Raw genomic sequence first — 17925 nt, 5'->3', positions numbered from 1 at the left:
AACACAGTAGCCACATGTGACCATGAGTGCTTCAAATGTGCTCACTGCAAATTGATTTAAATGTAAAACACACACTTGCTTTCAAGGTTTTAGCAAAACAAAAGAATGTAATCATCTCATTGGTAATTCTTACGTTGTTTATATATTTGGGTTTACTGGGCTATCTAACATATATCAGTCATACCTACCTTTTTTAAAATGTGGCTATTGGGAAATATAGAACTAAATGTGTGGCTTATACTAAACTCCTATTGGGTATCATGGGTTTAGAAAATGTTATCTCACTATCCCAAACATATTAACATTTTAAAACACAACGTATTTTAAACAGCTATAATTGAAAACTCTCTTAACTCAAGAAGTTACAATGCCCAAAGGAAAATATGCCATGTGCTTTCTGTATTTTGGCCATTATCAAGAATATCTGAGGCCTGGCACTTTGGTGTAGTGAATAAAGCTACCACAAGTCCTAGCCGCTCCACTTCCAATTCAACTTCCTGGTTACGAGCTTGGGAAAGCAGCAGAGGACAGTCCAAATGCTTGGGCCTCTGCACTCATGTGGGAGACCAGGAAGAAGCTCCTGGCTCCTGGTGCAGTCCACGCCAACTCCAGCCAGTGCAGTCATTTCAGGGAGTGAACCAGTGGGTGGAAGATTTCTGTTATTCTGGCTTTCATATAAAATGAATAAATCTTTAAATCCAAGCTAGGCAACATCCAATGGGCACTGGCCAACCTAGAGTTACACTTTTTTTTTTAAACTAAAAATTCGAGTTATTTTTGAGTAACTTATTTTCATAATTATTTGCAATATTACCTCAGATGTATGAGGTAGCGTAATAACCGTTCCTCTGTATGTCGGATGTTCTCTTTATTAACACTTCGCTTCATTTCTTGTTTAACAGGAACAGAAAAAGTTCTTTGTCGTAGGAATGTCTGATGATTGGCTGGCATATCTCTCAAGTCATATATCACAACAAACATCTTCACCACAGTCTTATTAGGATTAAATAAGGTCTGAAGAAACAATATAGAATTATGCTTTAAAAAACAGTGATTTGTTGACATGACTCAGAACTGACTATGCCAATAATTAAGTAGGCCTTTTAATAACAAGATAATCCCATTGGGTATAATCAATTCATTGATAAAGGAAATATAATTCCAAAAGTTTACAAAATATTCAGTTTTTTAAAGATTCAATTTTTTTTTTGTTTTTTGTTTCACAATAAAAAAAATCCTGTAACAAAATTTGTGGTCAGCAATTCCATATAATAACAAGCAACATGTAATTTTTATTCCTTGCTCAGATGTTAAGAAACAATTCTATCAGCTTAAGCAAAATACACCTTTACTGGCTGAATATATTTCAGTTCAATTATTTTACATTATTATTACATTAGCTTTGCTAAAGAGTATCAACTGCAAAATTCTCAAGATGAAGTTTTCATTTCTCCTCATATTTCATTTGTCAGCAAGCAGAACTTTAGTTCACTGCTATTAGAACCAAAGTATTCAGGTTCTCACAAAATTGTTAATCATTTCAAAATTTGCATTGACATGAGGATTTTATTTTTAACCATTAATACCATTATACAGCAAAATATGCATCCTTGAGTGTACACTGAATTGAATTCAACTAGTAACTGGCCATGAATAACTGAATGAACATTTTTAAAAACAGTAATTAGGAAAAAAACCCCAAGTTGTTCATCTAACTTTAACCAAATTACCAACACATCAGTAGGTAACTTGGTGCCCATGCTTTCAGAAGCTCATCCGTGGCACTGGACATCACTCACTGAATCAAAATGAGAAATATATCAATATTATGATCCAATTTTTGCAATCTAGTGACTATTAAGGTTAAGGCTAACACATTCAGGGACCACAACACCAAGCATGCCAGGAGTTCAAATCATGTTCACAAATGATTAAATTATATAAAGAATAAAACATGTACTCAAATTTAAAATTAACTATTAATATTGGCAGTCTCCAAACAAAAGTTGAATGTGCTACTTCTAGGATTATCCCGCATTGTTATAACACTGCCAGTTAGCATAGTGACCTATGCTTTCTCAAGAGATACAGAGCCAGGGACAAGAGAATAGCAGATTACCATTCTTATAGTTCAAGCAAACGATTCAACCTAAAAATACATTACTATGCAGCGACACTTCTTTATTCAAAAAACATTATAATATATGCACATATACACTGACTGCACAGTCCTATGCTTCAGTCAGGTCTAATACAGAATAAGCAGAGGTACAGATTACTTCCAGTACTGAAACAACAATGATACACACACTAAGGCTCAAGGTAATCAAAAGACCTGTTGGGCTGCCAGATACTTGGTCTGCTCATTGGGATTCCAGTAGGAGTAGCTGGTCTCATGCCTGACTCTGGCTCCTGATTCCAGTTTCCTGCTGGTGTAATCCCTGAGTGGTGTGGTAAGGACTCCAGGGATTGAGTTGCTGTTACCCGTATTGGAGAACTGGAATTAGTAACCAGTCATTTGCTTTGGTTTGACCCAGGCCTGTGTCATTGTGGGATTTTGGGGAGTGGGCAGACTATTTCCTTGAGTTACCAATAAACAAAAATTTAAAAGATTGGCAGAACTAAAACAGGTACTAAATGTGAAGCCTCAGTTAGGCTTCTTTATTTCTCTTTGAAATTGCTTCTCAGTTTATAAACTTCGTAAAGATTGTGGGCTTGCAGGATGAGACTGGGTCAGACTTGGATATGAACTCAAGTGCAAACTGGCTTTCATATTAAGTTGTAAGAATAACTGCTCTGGCTACAAGAATTCTCCTAGGCAAAATGAAATTAATGTATAGACATTCATCTGACACTATCCTGACATTTGCAACACTACATCTGTGTTTTATATGATCATCTCATTAGATCAAAATAGGAAGTATTGCACAATGGATAGCATTATTTACAGAGTCTTCTTGATAAAGCAGTAACAATATTTAGGTTTTTATTTTAATTAGATCAATCTCAATCTGGCTTCCTATATTAAACAGAAGGAACCAGTAATGCTAGTCTCTGATTGCACTAGGAAAAGCCCATTTAAGTCATATAAATATTCATATATTGTTTTTCTAAAGCATTCACCTTGATTAGCTTATTAATGCTTTCCTTTTATGGAGGACCCAAATGGTCATTCCTGGGGCAGAGCAGGGAAACTCCAAACAAAGCTGCAGCCCCACTGTTACTTACCAAAGTTGTTGCAGCAGCAGTAGCAGGAGAAAGGGCTAAGTTCTATATGTATGTGAGAGAATGATTATTGCAATTGTAGACTATAAAACACATACCACTTGTATTGTTCCTGAAGGAGGTACTCGATAACCCCTTTTACCAAGGGACTCTAAAGTAATCACACCCTTGAAATAAAAGAAGACAAAATTGAGTACAAACTGATGCACGTGTATAGGAAATACTAAAACAATAAATCATAATTACTAAAATTTCACAATTATATCTCTAAATATATTAAAATTAACAAAGCTATCTTCCTCGAATATGAAACATTAAGGATTTCTCTCTAAGGAGAAACATTGTTTTTCCTGGCGATGCTGCAATAATACATAATACCACAGGCAATCCTGCTTAAAATTTTTATTAAGGTGTATGATATAAAAATAAGAAGTTCCCTAATGTTTTAAAAAATGAGCAATATAGGACTATTCCTATATATCATGGAAGAAAGGAGGAATGAATAAACCGAACAATTTATTGTTCTTTAGACAAGAAAAAAAGTCATGAGTGTGGAAGGATTTAAGTCTTAGACAAAAACGAAGTCAACTCTTCAGAGAACTGAAGTTAGATATCTAAATTTGACTACATATAGAACACAAAACAGAAAAGAAAGTTGGAATTTTATGATCCTTGCCTGACAATGAATTTATAGGAGACATTTAAGACAAGGTAGAAAGTGAAGCTTCAATCAGAAACTTGCAAGAATGTGGTTTGTTCCGTATATAGAGGCTACAAAATCCAACTTTCCAAGATGAAATACTTGTTCATAAATGACCATGTGTCATGTTGTACATTAACCAAAATGTTACTAGGTACGTTATTTTTAGCCATTTACTTATTAACAAAGCTAAGAATCTAAATTGATTATGTATAAATCAAAACACAACTGATTGAAGGGCTAACATTTAAGTTAAGGTCAAATCTCAATTAGGGTCATTGCAACAGAGTTGCCTAAGGCATCCTCAAATTAGTAGGAGACTGGCACCACCAGCATTGCTTGTAAACTGATTTAGAAATGCAAGATGTCTGGCTTTTCCTCAGAATCACCAAGCCAAATCTGCATTTTAACAAGGCTTCCCTAGGACATCTGCACATCAGCACCTGAGAGAAACTGCTCTAGGACAGATATTATTGTTGAGAGAAGGATGCTCTAATCACTACTGAAGTCCAAATAGTGGAAATTAAGTATGACCTATTACAACAAAAGTTCAAATTGCAAGTGTAAAAGAATCTCAATAATCAGGATGACATGCAGTAACTGTGATACTTAATTCTCAGAGTTTTTCAAAAGCAGTGATTCACTTGTTTTAGCTAAAGTTAATTTTTTTTTCCAAAGAGTTAAGTAGAATGCATGTACTACATGAAATGCGATCATTACATGATTCCTTCATTACATATTTGCAGTCCAACCTCATATAGAAGTACACAGAATATAGGACTGCCCCATCAGGTGACAGTTCTCTTGAGTTTCAAAGTCAGACCAACGTTCTGAGATAAAAAGGAGGGCCAGGTTTTGCTATACGGATAGTTCAGTTCCCAGTAAAAAACATTTGGCATCAGGCAATTCAATTAGCATAACAGTGGAAAATGTCTATGGATATTGGCACCGAAGAGGCAGACAAGGTCTGGACAAATGCATCACATGGTCATCACATGATCATTTAAAGTGTGTCAACAGCACACGAACAACACGCATCCTTAACCTGCTCTACAGGTCTCCTGAGGTAGTACACATACCAAGCAGAGCGTGGACATTTACTCTGCACTAAAAACTGATCTAAATTGACATAGAATATCCCACTTCTTCCAAATTCCAGGATGAAAAAAAAAAGTAAAACATGCCCAAATAACAGCTGTTTTTTTATAATCATATGCTCATACTGCCCCTTACCCATATCCACCCACAATCACAAACAGGGAAAAAGGTAAGACAAAGCTACTGCAACACTGTATTTCCTTTAACACATTCAACTAATAGATTTTAGAACACAATATAATACTAACTGAAACAAGTTGTGAAGAATAAGTATGCCCTAACTGTTACGTCAGCAATTTAAGAAAATAGTTTCTAAGTGAGGTGACAGCATTGGAAAGCTAGAAATTTTACAAGGGATTAAGACATCATTGAGAATTTTAACAATATTGTATTTGTCATTTCTTATTTTAATGATTTCACTAACTGATCAGCATTTAATATTTACAGCTAGAGAAAGCTGTAATGTTTAGCAAAACAAATGCATTTTCTTCTGGCACTTTAATATGCAACAGTAAGGGTAAGATAAATTAACTTCACTCAAAGTTTTAACATTACAACTCCTTTAGGGTAGGCAAAAATAAATGAAAAACTGAAGGAAGTCTATCTTGATTTGGTTGACTAACACTGGGCATCATTCATAGCGCTGATCATGTGAAAATCTCACATGTGACAGTCTAAACCTGCCATTGTTACACCTGCATTAGCTATTTTTGCCTGATGTCACCACACAATAGTTTTTAAACAGCTACATGTTGCCATACAGCAATTGAAGAAATTTTTACTACTCATTCTCAACTGAAAAAAGAAATTACATAGCTTTGAGTTAATATATTTAATCAAGTTTCTGATAAAAAGTCCTATATTAGCTTTACATTACAAAAAATTATCTTGGCTAAACTTCTACCTTTGTTAGTTATATAATTTGTGATGTGTGCTATCATTAGAGAAACAGGTTATTATTACAGTAATAAATACAAATTTGTGTCTCAGTTCAACTGATCTATGAATCATCTTATGAAAACATAATCAGGCCTTTGAAAATAGACTAAACTACACAGATATACAGTCAGATACACAGAGAGGAGGAGAGACAAAGAGAAAGATCTTCTGTCCGATGATTCACTCCCCAAGTGACCACAATGGCCACTGCTGCGCCAATCTGAAGCCGGGAGCCAGGAACTTGCTTCAGGTCTCCCACACGGGTGCAGGGTCCCAAGGCTTTGGGCCGTCCTCGATTGCTTTCCCAGGCCACAAGCAGGGAGCTGGATGGGAAGTGGAGCAGCCAGAACTAGAAACAGCACCCATATGGGATCCCAGCGCATTCAAGGCAAAGACTTCAGCTGCTAGGCCACCGTGCCGGGCCCAAAAAAGTATTTTTAAAAAGATTTATTTATTTTTATTATAAAGTCAGATTTACAGAGAGAGGAGAAACAGAGAAAGATCTTCCATCTGCTAGTTCTCTACCCAGGTGGCCTCAAGGACTGGAACTAAGCTGACTCAAAGCCAGCAGCCAGGAGCTTCTTCCTGGTCTACCATGTGGGTGCAGGGTCCCAAGGCTTTGGGCCATCCTGCTCTGCTTTCCAAGCCACAAACAAGGAGTTGGAAGGAAAGCGGTGCAGCAGGGACACGAACCAGTGCCCATATAGGATTCTGGAGCATGCCTGGTAAGGACTTTAGCCACTAGGCCACCCTGTTGGGTCCTGTGGTCTAAGATTTGAAATGGAGAGCTGACATTGTGGCTAAGTGGACTAAGCCACTGCTTGCAATGCCTGCCATCTCACATCTGAGTATGGTGTGAGATCCAGCTGTTTCACTCTGATTCAGGAAAGCAGCAGAAGATGGCTCAAATACTTAGACCCATGAAACCAATGTTGGAGACCTGGATGGAGATCTGGGTCCCTGGTTTCCCGTCTGGACCAGCTGCAGTTATCGTGGCCATTTGGAGAGCGACCCAGGAGTTGGAGGACCTCTCCTTTTCTCCCTCCCTCCCTCTCAAAAAAAGATTTTGACAAGGTCACTTACAAAAAGAACAAGTGAAACAATGTAGAAAAACACTGTGCAAAACAATGCAGAAAAAAACATATACAAAGGACAGCTGACTGAAGAATGCTATAAGAGTAAAGAAAGTGTGGAATTATCCTTTTATTCGAAAAAGTATAGATGAACTAAAACAAAGTTACCTCATTTATATCCTTTCCAGTATTTACTCAAATTATATAATAATATATGTATATTCCTATATTTCCTAAATATTTAATGGCAAAATATTTTGTCTTCTGATGCTTCATTTTTAAAAAATATCCACCATGGTCAAAGATTAATGATGTGTTGCTTTTTTTTCATGTGTAGTTTAATTTATTTCTTGGTCATGAATTTCACTCAAAAATATCTGAGTTGGTTTTAAGACAAACTATTCTTTTACCCTATTTCTCAACTATTCTAACAGTCATTAGGGACTCCACTGAGTAATGACAGATTATAGCATTAAAGATTTTATTTTTTCATAGTATTTTACTTCATGGCAACATAATATGTGAAAATGACTTCCAGGTATCTAAGTAAAAAAAAGATGGTATCTTTATAGCTTATGTATCCCAGTAAAACAGGCATTTATTTATTCCAGTACTTAACTTATCTCAGTGGCAAATTGTATTTTACTAATTATCTGGAATTAGCAGTTTTTTAGCTAGTTTCTTTTTTTATTAATAATTTATTGTATTCTTGTTGACAATCTTTACATAGTTAATTACGGTAAAAAAAAGGTTCGGGGGGTATAGGGAAGTGGGTAATAGTATTATGTCCATAGCAGTAATTTTTCTAAAAGGATTTTGAAGTTAGGGGTATTTTTCTACAACACATGAATAACAGCTGGTACTGAGATAACTGACTGAAAGTTTCACATTTAAAATGAAGAAAACTTAAAAAATCTTTGAGAAAAACAGGCCAATAACGAGGTGCCCAAAGTTCCTGAAAGTTAGTTTCCACATAAGATACTATCACTGTAAACTTTTTACATTTCCATTGCTAGTCACTTATTCTCCTTTGGAAAATGGACAATGCTTAATTATACATTCAGAATTACATATCACTTTTGCATTAGAGCACTTATTTTACCTACAGCACACTGGAATATAACATGGGAAAGGTGAAATCATAGGACTGATCTTAATGTTCAAAGCTATGCTCTAATTCTCTTTACCTCTCTGTCCATTAAGACACTGTTTTGAATCAGGAACAGATAACATTTTTTTTTCTTTCTTTTTTTTTTTAAAAAGATGGACATATTTGAGAGAGTTACAGAAAGAGAGATAAATTTTCCATCTGCTGGGAGTGGATTTTCCATCCATTTCCCCCAGATGGCTGCAATGCCCTGTGTTGGGCCAGTCAAAGCTAGGAGCCAAGAGCATGATCTGGGTCTCTATATGGATGCAGGGACTATCTTCTGCTACTTTTCCCAGGCCATTATTAGACAGCTGGACCATAAAGGCAGCAGTTGGGATCTTAACTTGCACATGGAATGAAGGCAGCAGTTTTACCTTTTATGCCACAATGCTGTCTCCAGAAATAGCTAGAATACTAAAAGAACTTTAGGATTAGAAAGGAGTGAGTCAAAGACAAACCACACAGGAGAACAGGGACTAGAGGGGCCTTACGTGAGCCATAGGTCACCCAACTCTCACTAAACTCCACCTGTAATCAGATCACTACAGAAGGCAACTCACAGGTTTAGGGTGCATAGTAAGCATACAAAAATCAGTATGAAACCAGTGAAACGGAATTACAGTGTCAATAATCAATTTTAAAAATTTGTGCATTTATTCTTAAGTCAGAGAGAGGGGGAGATTTTCTAATCAGTGGGCTTCCCACGTGGATGCAGAGGCCCAAGCACTTGGGCTGTCCTCTGCTGATTTCCCAGATGCATTTGCAGGGAGGTGGGTTGAAACAAACAACGAGGACGTGAATTAGAGTCCATGCGGACACTGGCACTGCAGATGCTGCTTTGATCTGCGGCGTCACAAGTGACGGCCCGCACTCACCAATTAGTACCACTTTTTCCCACTCACACAGAAAATAGTAAATTTTTAGGACCACTCTCAAATACAAAAGAGGGAACCTAATATTTGAGCTGAGAAAAAATTGTGAGGTATTATTTTGGTAGATTATTCTGTATTCAACTTACACTTTTTCCTTTGGGAATATATTATTTTTCAATAACTGTATGAAAATATTTATCACAAAGTAGATTCACTTCAGTGGGAAGAGACAATTTTAAAAATACTTGCCATATAAGGAGAGGGAGCATTGTCATCTGAAACACTGTAGAATGACACTTCAACTGGAAGAGTCAAATGTGTCGGGCAGAAAACACCACTTGCTCCAACCTCAGCAGTGAAACCATCAACAATGCCGAGAGGATCTAAGCGATAGTTCAAGACAGATTCCTAGAAGAATAAACACTTCATTAAGAAAGGTAAAAGTTGATGTTATTTTTCTCTATTGAAGTAAACATGAGCATATCACCATGCTTTATAGCATTTGAATAACAGTTGTTACCAGCTATGCCATTTCCTTGTTCCGTTAGTTCATCTATCTTGAAATCAACCCCAACTCCTATCAATCTTCTACTGTACTATAGGGTTTGGTCTCCTCTAACTATTTCAAGCAGAAAGAACTCTCCTAAAACAGCACCAGTGGTCAGACTCGTTAATGTTATTTTTATGAGTATAGAAATTAAAACAAAAACATGTTCTACTAGACCAGGCATTTATTTCTCACAGTGCCCATTCATGATACTAGGTATAGAAAAAATCACTTGGAACTTAAGACGTCACATGCAGAAATTCCATTAAAAAGAGAAAGCCAAGAACTTATCACTTCAACAGAGAAATGCTTCATTTACAAATGTTAATTGTATGTGATCTGTGTATAAATGCACATTAGAAAAATAAGAATTCAAAAATGCAAATGACTTATAATGCAATTTATGTAACTACAAATATATGTCAAAATTCAGTATACTGAAAACTAGAAAACACTGATGAAAGAAATCAAATATTTAAATGAATGTATTTGATGGTTTGGAAGATCTAGCAATTCCGGATAATCTCCTCAATTTGTTCTCTATTCATGCAATTCATAAAATCTCAGCAGAGTATTTTACAGAAATATAAAAGCCAATTGATACTAAAAGATAAAGGAACCAAACTAGTTGAAGTAACTTTGAGAAACAACAACAAAGCACGCTTACTGCTGATTTCCATACCAGAAATTTAGACACCCATATGCATAAAAATGAACACTGACCACATACCTCATATCATATAAAAATTGAAAAAGATCAAAGATCTAAATGTAGGAAGTAAAACATACTTGCAGGAAATCTTGGCGACCTTGGTTAGGCCAGTGTTTCTCAATAAGGGGATGTGTGGCAGTGCTGGGAACACCTTTCTGGTTGCTACAATCACGGATATGCTGAAGGGATAAGGTCATAAGGCCAAAGCTACTGATCAACATTCTGCGATGCTGACAGTCCCCTCCTTACAAACAAATACCTAGTCTAACTATCAGTAGTTCCACAGTAGACTAAGAATGGTAAAGACTTTTCAAAAAATCTTAGATCCAAAGGAAGACTCAGTAAAGAAAACATAATAAATTAGACCTCAGAAAAACAAAAATCCTTTGTTCCTCAAAAGACACTGTTCCAAAAATGTAAAGCTAAACTTCATACTTAAACAAAATATTTGGAAAATATATGTACCTCTATGGCAAAGAAGTATAGGAAAAAGAGGCTCAATATACTTCTTCATTAGGCAAATACAAATTAAAATCATGATAATTAAGATGAAAAGACTGCCAGTAGGTAGAGGGGCTTTGAACTTTCATATACTGCTGATGAGAAATATAGCAAACCCACTTTGGAAAACACTCTTGTAGCTTCTGGAAGAGCGACACATGCTACACACACACACACACACACACACACAAACACATCAACTCTATCATCTAGACTTCCTATTCTTTTAAGATTTATTCATTTTTATTTGAAAGGCAGATTTACAGAGAGAAGGAGAGACAAAGAGAAAGATACTCCATCCACTGGTTCACCATCCAAATGGCTACAATGGCTAGAGCTCAGCTGATCGGAACCCAGGAGCCAGGAGCTTCTTCTGTGTTTGCCGTGGGGATGCAGGGTCCCAAGGCTTTGGGCCATGCTGCATTGCTTTCCCAGGCCACAAGCAGGGAGCTGGATGGGAAGTGGAGAAGTTGGGATTTGAACCAGTGCCCATATGGTATGCTGGTGCTTACAGGTAGAAGATTAGTCAATCAGTCCCAACTTCCTATTCTTTTCAAAATAAAAACTTACATCCACACAAAAATTAATAGTTCTATTTGTGCCACTCAAGAACTAGAGACAATCTAAAAGTCTAGAATCAACTGAATGAATGAATGATGGCATATATGTACAACAGTAATGAAAAGAAATGAATTCTGATACAGAGGACAAGAATAATCTCAAAAAAATAATGTTGGTGAGTCAGACTAGTGTTCTAAGAGATGATATTGGGTGAGTTCATTTATGTAAAATTCTAAGAAGACATTTTTTACTGACAGTGAACTTCCCACAAGTGAGAAAACAGCTCTTTTCTAATCGTCATTAGCACTACGCAGTACTGAATGGATGGAAGAAGATAATCACAGGAATGGACATGACAGGTTTTTCAGTGGAGTCACTGAGACGTGGTGCCCATAGGAGATGGAAGAAGCTTTGCTCATTGGTACACTGGCCCCCTTTTAAAATATATATATTTTAAAGATTTATTTATTCCAAAGAATTACAGTAAGTGAGTGAGCCAGAGAAAAGTCCACCCTCCACCTTTTATAACAGCCAGAGTGTATCAAATTCTATAAGTAAAGCAGGTATATACTATAATTTATTCAAGGAAGTAGCCACTTCATAAACAATGGTGGGGAATGTGCCATAACATGTGAAGCCACTGCTTGGGATGCCCACATCCCATTTCAAGGGTACTGCTTTGGCAGTGTAGTACAAACCCTTCACCTCCAGCACCAGCATCCTAGAAATCCCTGCTACTGTACCTTCAATCCAGCTCCTTGCTAATGAGCTGAAAAGGCAGCAGAGGATGGTCCAAGTCCTTGTGCCCGCAATAGCCATGTGATAGGCCTGGAAGAAACTCCTAGATCTTGGCTTCAGTTTGGCCCAGCTCTGGCCTTTGTGGCACTTCGGGGAGTGAAAAAGATGGAAGATCTCTGTCTCTCCTCTCTATAACTCTGCCTTTCAAATAAAAAATAAACAAGGAAGGAAGGGAGGGAGCGAGGGAGGGAGAAAGAGTAAGTACCAATTTGAGTTTCAGTTATTCCTCTCCTGATCCAGCTTCTTGCTAATGCACCTGGGAAGAGCTGCATGATGGTAAGGTATCATGCCACACATGAGGGAATCTTTAACAGAGTTCCTAGGCCTTGGCTTTGACCCATGCCAGTGTCCACTACTGCAGAGTGAATCTGCACGTGGAAAATGTCTTTTTTGGGGGGGCGGATTTATTTATTTTTGTTGCAAAGTCAGATATACAGAGAGGAGGAGAGACAGAGAGGAAGATTTTTCCATCCATTGATTCACTCTCCAAGCAGCTGCAATGGCTGCAGATGAGCCAATCTGAAGCTAGGAGCCAGGAGCCTCTTCTGGGTCTCTGACACGGATGCAGGGTCTCAAGACTTGGGCCGTCCTTGACTGCTTTCCCAGGCCACAGGCAGGGAGCTGGATGGGAAGAGGGCTACCAGGATTAGGACTGGCGCTCATATGGGATCCCCCGTGTTCAAGACAAGGACTTTAGTCGCTAGGCTACCGGAAAATGTATTTCTATGTCTTTTGCTTGTCACTCTTGGAAATTGATTAATTAATAAATCTTTAAAAATAGGTGAATAATGAATTGGATAGCCTCAGAACTTAACTGAATTTTTTCTTAAGTCATTTGAAAAATGTATACCTACTTTTTTCAAACAGAATCCTCTTAAAACAGGGTTTTCACACAACAGCTCTTTTTTTGCTGACAAAAAATGGAAAGTTTCCAATTTTAGTATATGTGCTGCCGAAGTGAGCACAGAATGGAAACTTTAAAATCTCTGAACTGACATCTTTAAAATGACAAGGAAAACATCTTTATTAAAACAGCTATAAACAAACTATTGATACATAAACAACTCTTTTTATTATTTACCTTGACTTACAAAGAGTTATTTATTCGAATGGTACAGACAGTGAAGGAAGGAAAAAGAGAGATTTTCCATCTGCTGATTTACTCTCCCGATGGTCACAACAGCTAAGGTTGGGTCAGTCCAAAGTCAGAAACTTCATCTGGGACTCAAACGTGAGGAAGGAGTCCCAAGATTCTGGACATCATCTGCTGCTTCTCGGTACTGGCAGGAAGTAGGACTGGAAGCGGAGGAGTCAAGACCTAATTCCAGGCGCTTCAATATCAGATGCTGGTGTCCCAGGCAGCAGCCTAACACACTGTGCTGTAACACATATGGCCTTTGTGTGTGTGTGTGTGTGTGAGTGTGTGTTAATTACTATAAAATTCAAAATTTAAATTCTTTTCTCCTAGGAAACCGACCAATTAGAATCATTAAAAAAATGTTCTTTCCAAGTTTATCTTTAAAGCTAACGTGAATCATAACTAAAGACAACTAAACACATGACGCAGCTAACTCCAAGTAGAAACACTCATATTAAATACAATAGTACATCTATCTAGGATCTTTATCTGTTGATTTTTTTTAAAAAATAACTAATTTATACAGCAGATTTAGCTTTACAAAAAAAGTACAAATAGAATACACACAAAAATGTGATTTTGGAAATCAACCTTCTTCGTCACTCAGGACCACTGCTTTCCATGGAGCCCTACAGCAAATTTTATAATATAAGATATGGTCAATTCAAACCTCCTGGCTAACGTGTCAGATGCCTCCACCCCATCTGACGTCGCCCAAGTCTACCTCCTTTACTACATAACCCCGTTCTAATATACCAACAATTACTCCAACTTCTCTCCTCACAAAAACAAAAAATTAAAGAATTTCAAGGCTGTGGAAAAAGACAGTATGTTTGTTCCCCTTTACAAAGTTAAAGATATGACTCTCCAGACCTAGATAAAATCAAGAAAGTTCTGATTATAACATAATGTCAAACATATTACCTCAAAATTTCCTAGGAGACTAAGACTTGTAATGGGTGGAGCACTAGAACTCAAAAACGGTCTTTCCTGGGTATCTGGATCATCTTCAATGTTTAAACATGGTTGAGGACTATTAAATAAAAAAAAGAAAAAGCAGCAGAACACATTAGCCACAACACTTTCTTACTGACATTTGCTGATGTTATTTTTTATCTGAGAGGCTGACAAACTGAAAGCTCCCATTCACAATTTGCTATCCAATTGCTTCTATGGCAGAGTCTGGGAATTCAAAACAAGTTTCTCACCTGAGCGGCAGAGGCCCAGCTATTTGAGCCAGTCTTGGCTGCCTCTCAGTTTATGCATTAGCAAGAATCCAGAGTGAGCAGTGGGTTGGGATTTTAATTTCTGCACTACCATAAGAGACAGGTGTGCCAACCTGTGAGGATGATGTCCCAAGCACTAGGTCAAAAGGCCTGCCACCCAACCTAACAGGAATAATGCCACCCAAGATAACCCTAATAAAGCTAATGGCATCAGACATTAAAATCCAAAAATTTAAAATTATTATATAAAAATTATTATATAAAAATTATATAAAAATTATTATATTATATAAAAATTTAAAATTTAAAATTATTGTTTTTTTGATAAAGAACACATATTGCATACATATGTCTAAATTATAATAAAAAGTTATAGGGTAAAGTTTATAATATAGTTATAGAAGTCTTCTGTATCAATCCATGTTCAGCTAAAATTACAAAGCAGGATTATATGATTAAAGAATACAAATCAGGATATATTACATTTTACAATGTGGAAAAAAAGCCAATACTGTTTTTTTTCTAAGTTTGTTTTTGTAAACAATAAAAGGTAGAAGATAATGATCAGAAATAACACTGATTCACTTAAATATTATATCCAACCAATCAATATATGTAATCAATATACATTTCTTACTCAATGTTTTCATTTCTTTCCTCACTGATTTTTAATAACCATGTGTGGATAATATCATACCGAAAATAAGATTCTTATTAAAATTTGTACTGCTAGAGTGAATGTTATCTATTGTGAAAGACCAAAATTCAGAAATTCCATTTCCTATGTAGAAATGAATTTAAAGCTACATACCTTCTAGACGATAAGTTTTTCAGATGCAGTAAGGAAGAATCCAGATCAAAGCAACCTGATTGTGTTTTCCTTTGAGGAACCTAAGGACAAAATGATCATTAAAGACAACATTAAAGACAATCATCTTTTTTCTTGTGTTAATAAAACATGTATATAATGTGTATTATTTATATATATATAACATGTATATATGTGTACTATATATAAATACACATATTATATATACTACATTATAATATAATTATATATAATGCATTATACAAAGTTTATCACATTTGTAAGTTAAGTATATCATACTCCTCCCCAAACGGTTCACCCAAAATAATACATTACGTGCTTCTCTTTATGTTCTTACTAACCAGTAGAAAAACAGATGGCTGACAAAAGTAGTTTTATTAGGTTTGACCTTTTTTTGGAAGCAGACCACTCTTTCCTCAGACCAAATTATTGCTACAGGTCTTTCTAAATAAGCAGGTCTTTTATTTGAACGACTCAAAATGTAGGCTAACCGTTAATTAATATACACTATGCAAATTAGACAAGTTAGTTTCTAGAATAATAAATGTGAGTTCTTCAAAAAAGATTATGAAAATGGAATTAAAATGTAATTTATTTGGTGCAAAAAATGTTAAAAATTCAAAAATAAGTAGTTCTTGCAAAATTCATAAAAAATATGGTTCATGAAAAACTGCATGCATCTAACTTTGGAACTTGACTAGACATATTATAAATATTCAGGACAGTATGATGGCTCAATTGACCAATCCTCCACCTGCAAGTACTGGCATCCATATAGACACTGGTTCATGTACCAGCTGCTCCACTTTCCATCCAGCTCCATGCTTATGGCCTGGGAAAGTAGTGAAGGAAGGTCCAAAGCCTTGGGTCTCTACACCCATATGGGAGACCTGGAAGAAGCTCCTAGCTCCTGGCTTCAGACTGGTTTAGCTCTAGATGGAGGATCTGATCTTTCTTTTAGTCTATCCTTTCCTCTGTAAATCTGTCTTTCCAATTAAAATAAATCTTTAAATAACAAAAACAAAACGGCCAGAGCTGAAGCCAGGATCTTCTTTACAAAGGTCCAAGATTTTGCGCCATCCTCTGTTGCTTTCCCAGACCATGAGCAGGAAAATGGACTGGAAGTGAAGAGGCTGGGACACGAACCAGTGCCCTTATGGAATCCAGCACTTGCAGGGAGAGGCTTAGCCAGCTGAGTCACAGCGCACTAGGCAATATAAATTTAAAACCCCTACAATCATACCTTAGGTTTCAATCCTATTTTTTTTCACCTAGTCCACATGTCCCTCACTGATGCACACTTGAATCAACAGGGAAATTTTTTCTCATCTTCCATTTACAGAAGGCCAATCCTCTCTGATTATGGCCTGGAGGAGTTTGGATTCAGAACCCAGCCATGACTGGCACAGACATGTGGCCTTGTCTCCTATCCCAGCAGAAGCATTAAACCCTAGTAAGGTATTAGAGTCAGACAGTCTAGTATGGGCAATGAAATTTTATTCTACCAAGGAGATATTTACATCATTTGTAGGTAATACAAAACAACCAACTTAAAAATTAGCCTGTTATACATTTACTGAATTTCAAGTCCATCCTGTAGGACTTGGAAACCAAATGATTTGACTGGCCATTTATACTGTGTAGGTCAGAAATTACCCACCCCTGGTCTAAAGGGATGTAATTTCCCCTGAGTTAACATCTTGGAAATTTGCTATTTTATGTGTTTAAAATTTTTGTATTTCATTTAGAACTCTGTTTTTGAGAAGGATGGGTCTTCCAATATCAATACTCAGCTCACTATATTGACCAGAAGCCTAAAGTGGGATGTGATTCTTTTTTAAAAGATCTCATAGGCAGTTCAAACATTTGGAATTGTTTTAATTTATAATCCAACTTCTCTAAGATAAACACTGCTGGTTCAAGTTGTAAACTTAATTTCTAGATCTCTTGCTATTTTTTGAACACATGCCAGGTGTTATGGTCTTGAGTATTCTAAAAACACATCAACAAATATGCAGATTTTTAGCTGTGCAATAATATTGTCTGCTTACTTCATGTTTAACAAAAATGGCAGTCACCACAATTAACCAATCAGTGTTTTCTGTGTGCCAGATTACACTAATCATTGCCACAATCCTGAGGCAGATGTTACCACCCTCACTTAAAGATGAGGAGCCCAAGGCTTGAGAGATTGTGATACCTGTTTAACGTCACAGCTACAGTCAAGTCAATGTGTCTGCAAAGTGATGTTTTTATCACTGCATTCAGATCTATAAATCTGTGAACATATAGCAGGGATATTTACATGTCTAGAAATAAGAGGATTAGGGGCCAGGAGCTATGGCTCAGTGGCTAAATCTGTGCCTTGCATGTACCAGGATCCTATATGGGTGCTGCTTCGTGTCCGGCTGCTCCACTTCCCATCCAACTCCCTGTCTGTGGAAAACAGTCCAGGATGGTCCAAAGCCTTGGGACCCTGCACCCACATGGGAGACCTGGAAGAAGTTCCTGGCTTTTGTCTTCAGATTGGCTCAATTCCGGCTGCTGTGGCCCCTT

The 17925-nt window shown here is 36.8% G+C and overlaps 1 protein-coding gene across 4 annotated transcripts in view; it reads right to left on the bottom strand.

The window, feature by feature from the left end:
* The window catches only part of ATOSA (atos homolog A), an 82716-nt gene that overhangs the window by 2942 nt on the left and 61849 nt on the right, over positions 1 to 17925 (bottom strand). For 3 of the 4 annotated variants that reach the window (XM_058665838.1, XM_058665837.1, XM_058665839.1), the window contains exons 8-12: positions 15352 to 15431; positions 14239 to 14347; positions 9307 to 9465; positions 3324 to 3392; positions 815 to 1014 (exon numbers count right to left, since the gene is read on the bottom strand). In XM_058665838.1, coding sequence (XP_058521821.1) covers positions 815 to 1014; positions 3324 to 3392; positions 9307 to 9465; positions 14239 to 14347; positions 15352 to 15431 — 617 coding nt within the window. Of the gene's footprint in view, positions 1 to 814; positions 1015 to 3228; positions 3393 to 9306; positions 9466 to 14238; positions 14348 to 15351; positions 15432 to 17925 lie in introns of those variants that run through there. The other variant, XR_009245598.1, reaches the window with a different exon arrangement.

The sequence above is a fragment of the Ochotona princeps genome, chromosome 6 (assembly GCF_030435755.1).
Source record: "Ochotona princeps isolate mOchPri1 chromosome 6, mOchPri1.hap1, whole genome shotgun sequence".
Lineage (NCBI taxonomy): Eukaryota > Metazoa > Chordata > Mammalia > Lagomorpha > Ochotonidae > Ochotona > Ochotona princeps.
This window is presented reverse-complemented; position numbering and strand designations above follow the sequence as displayed.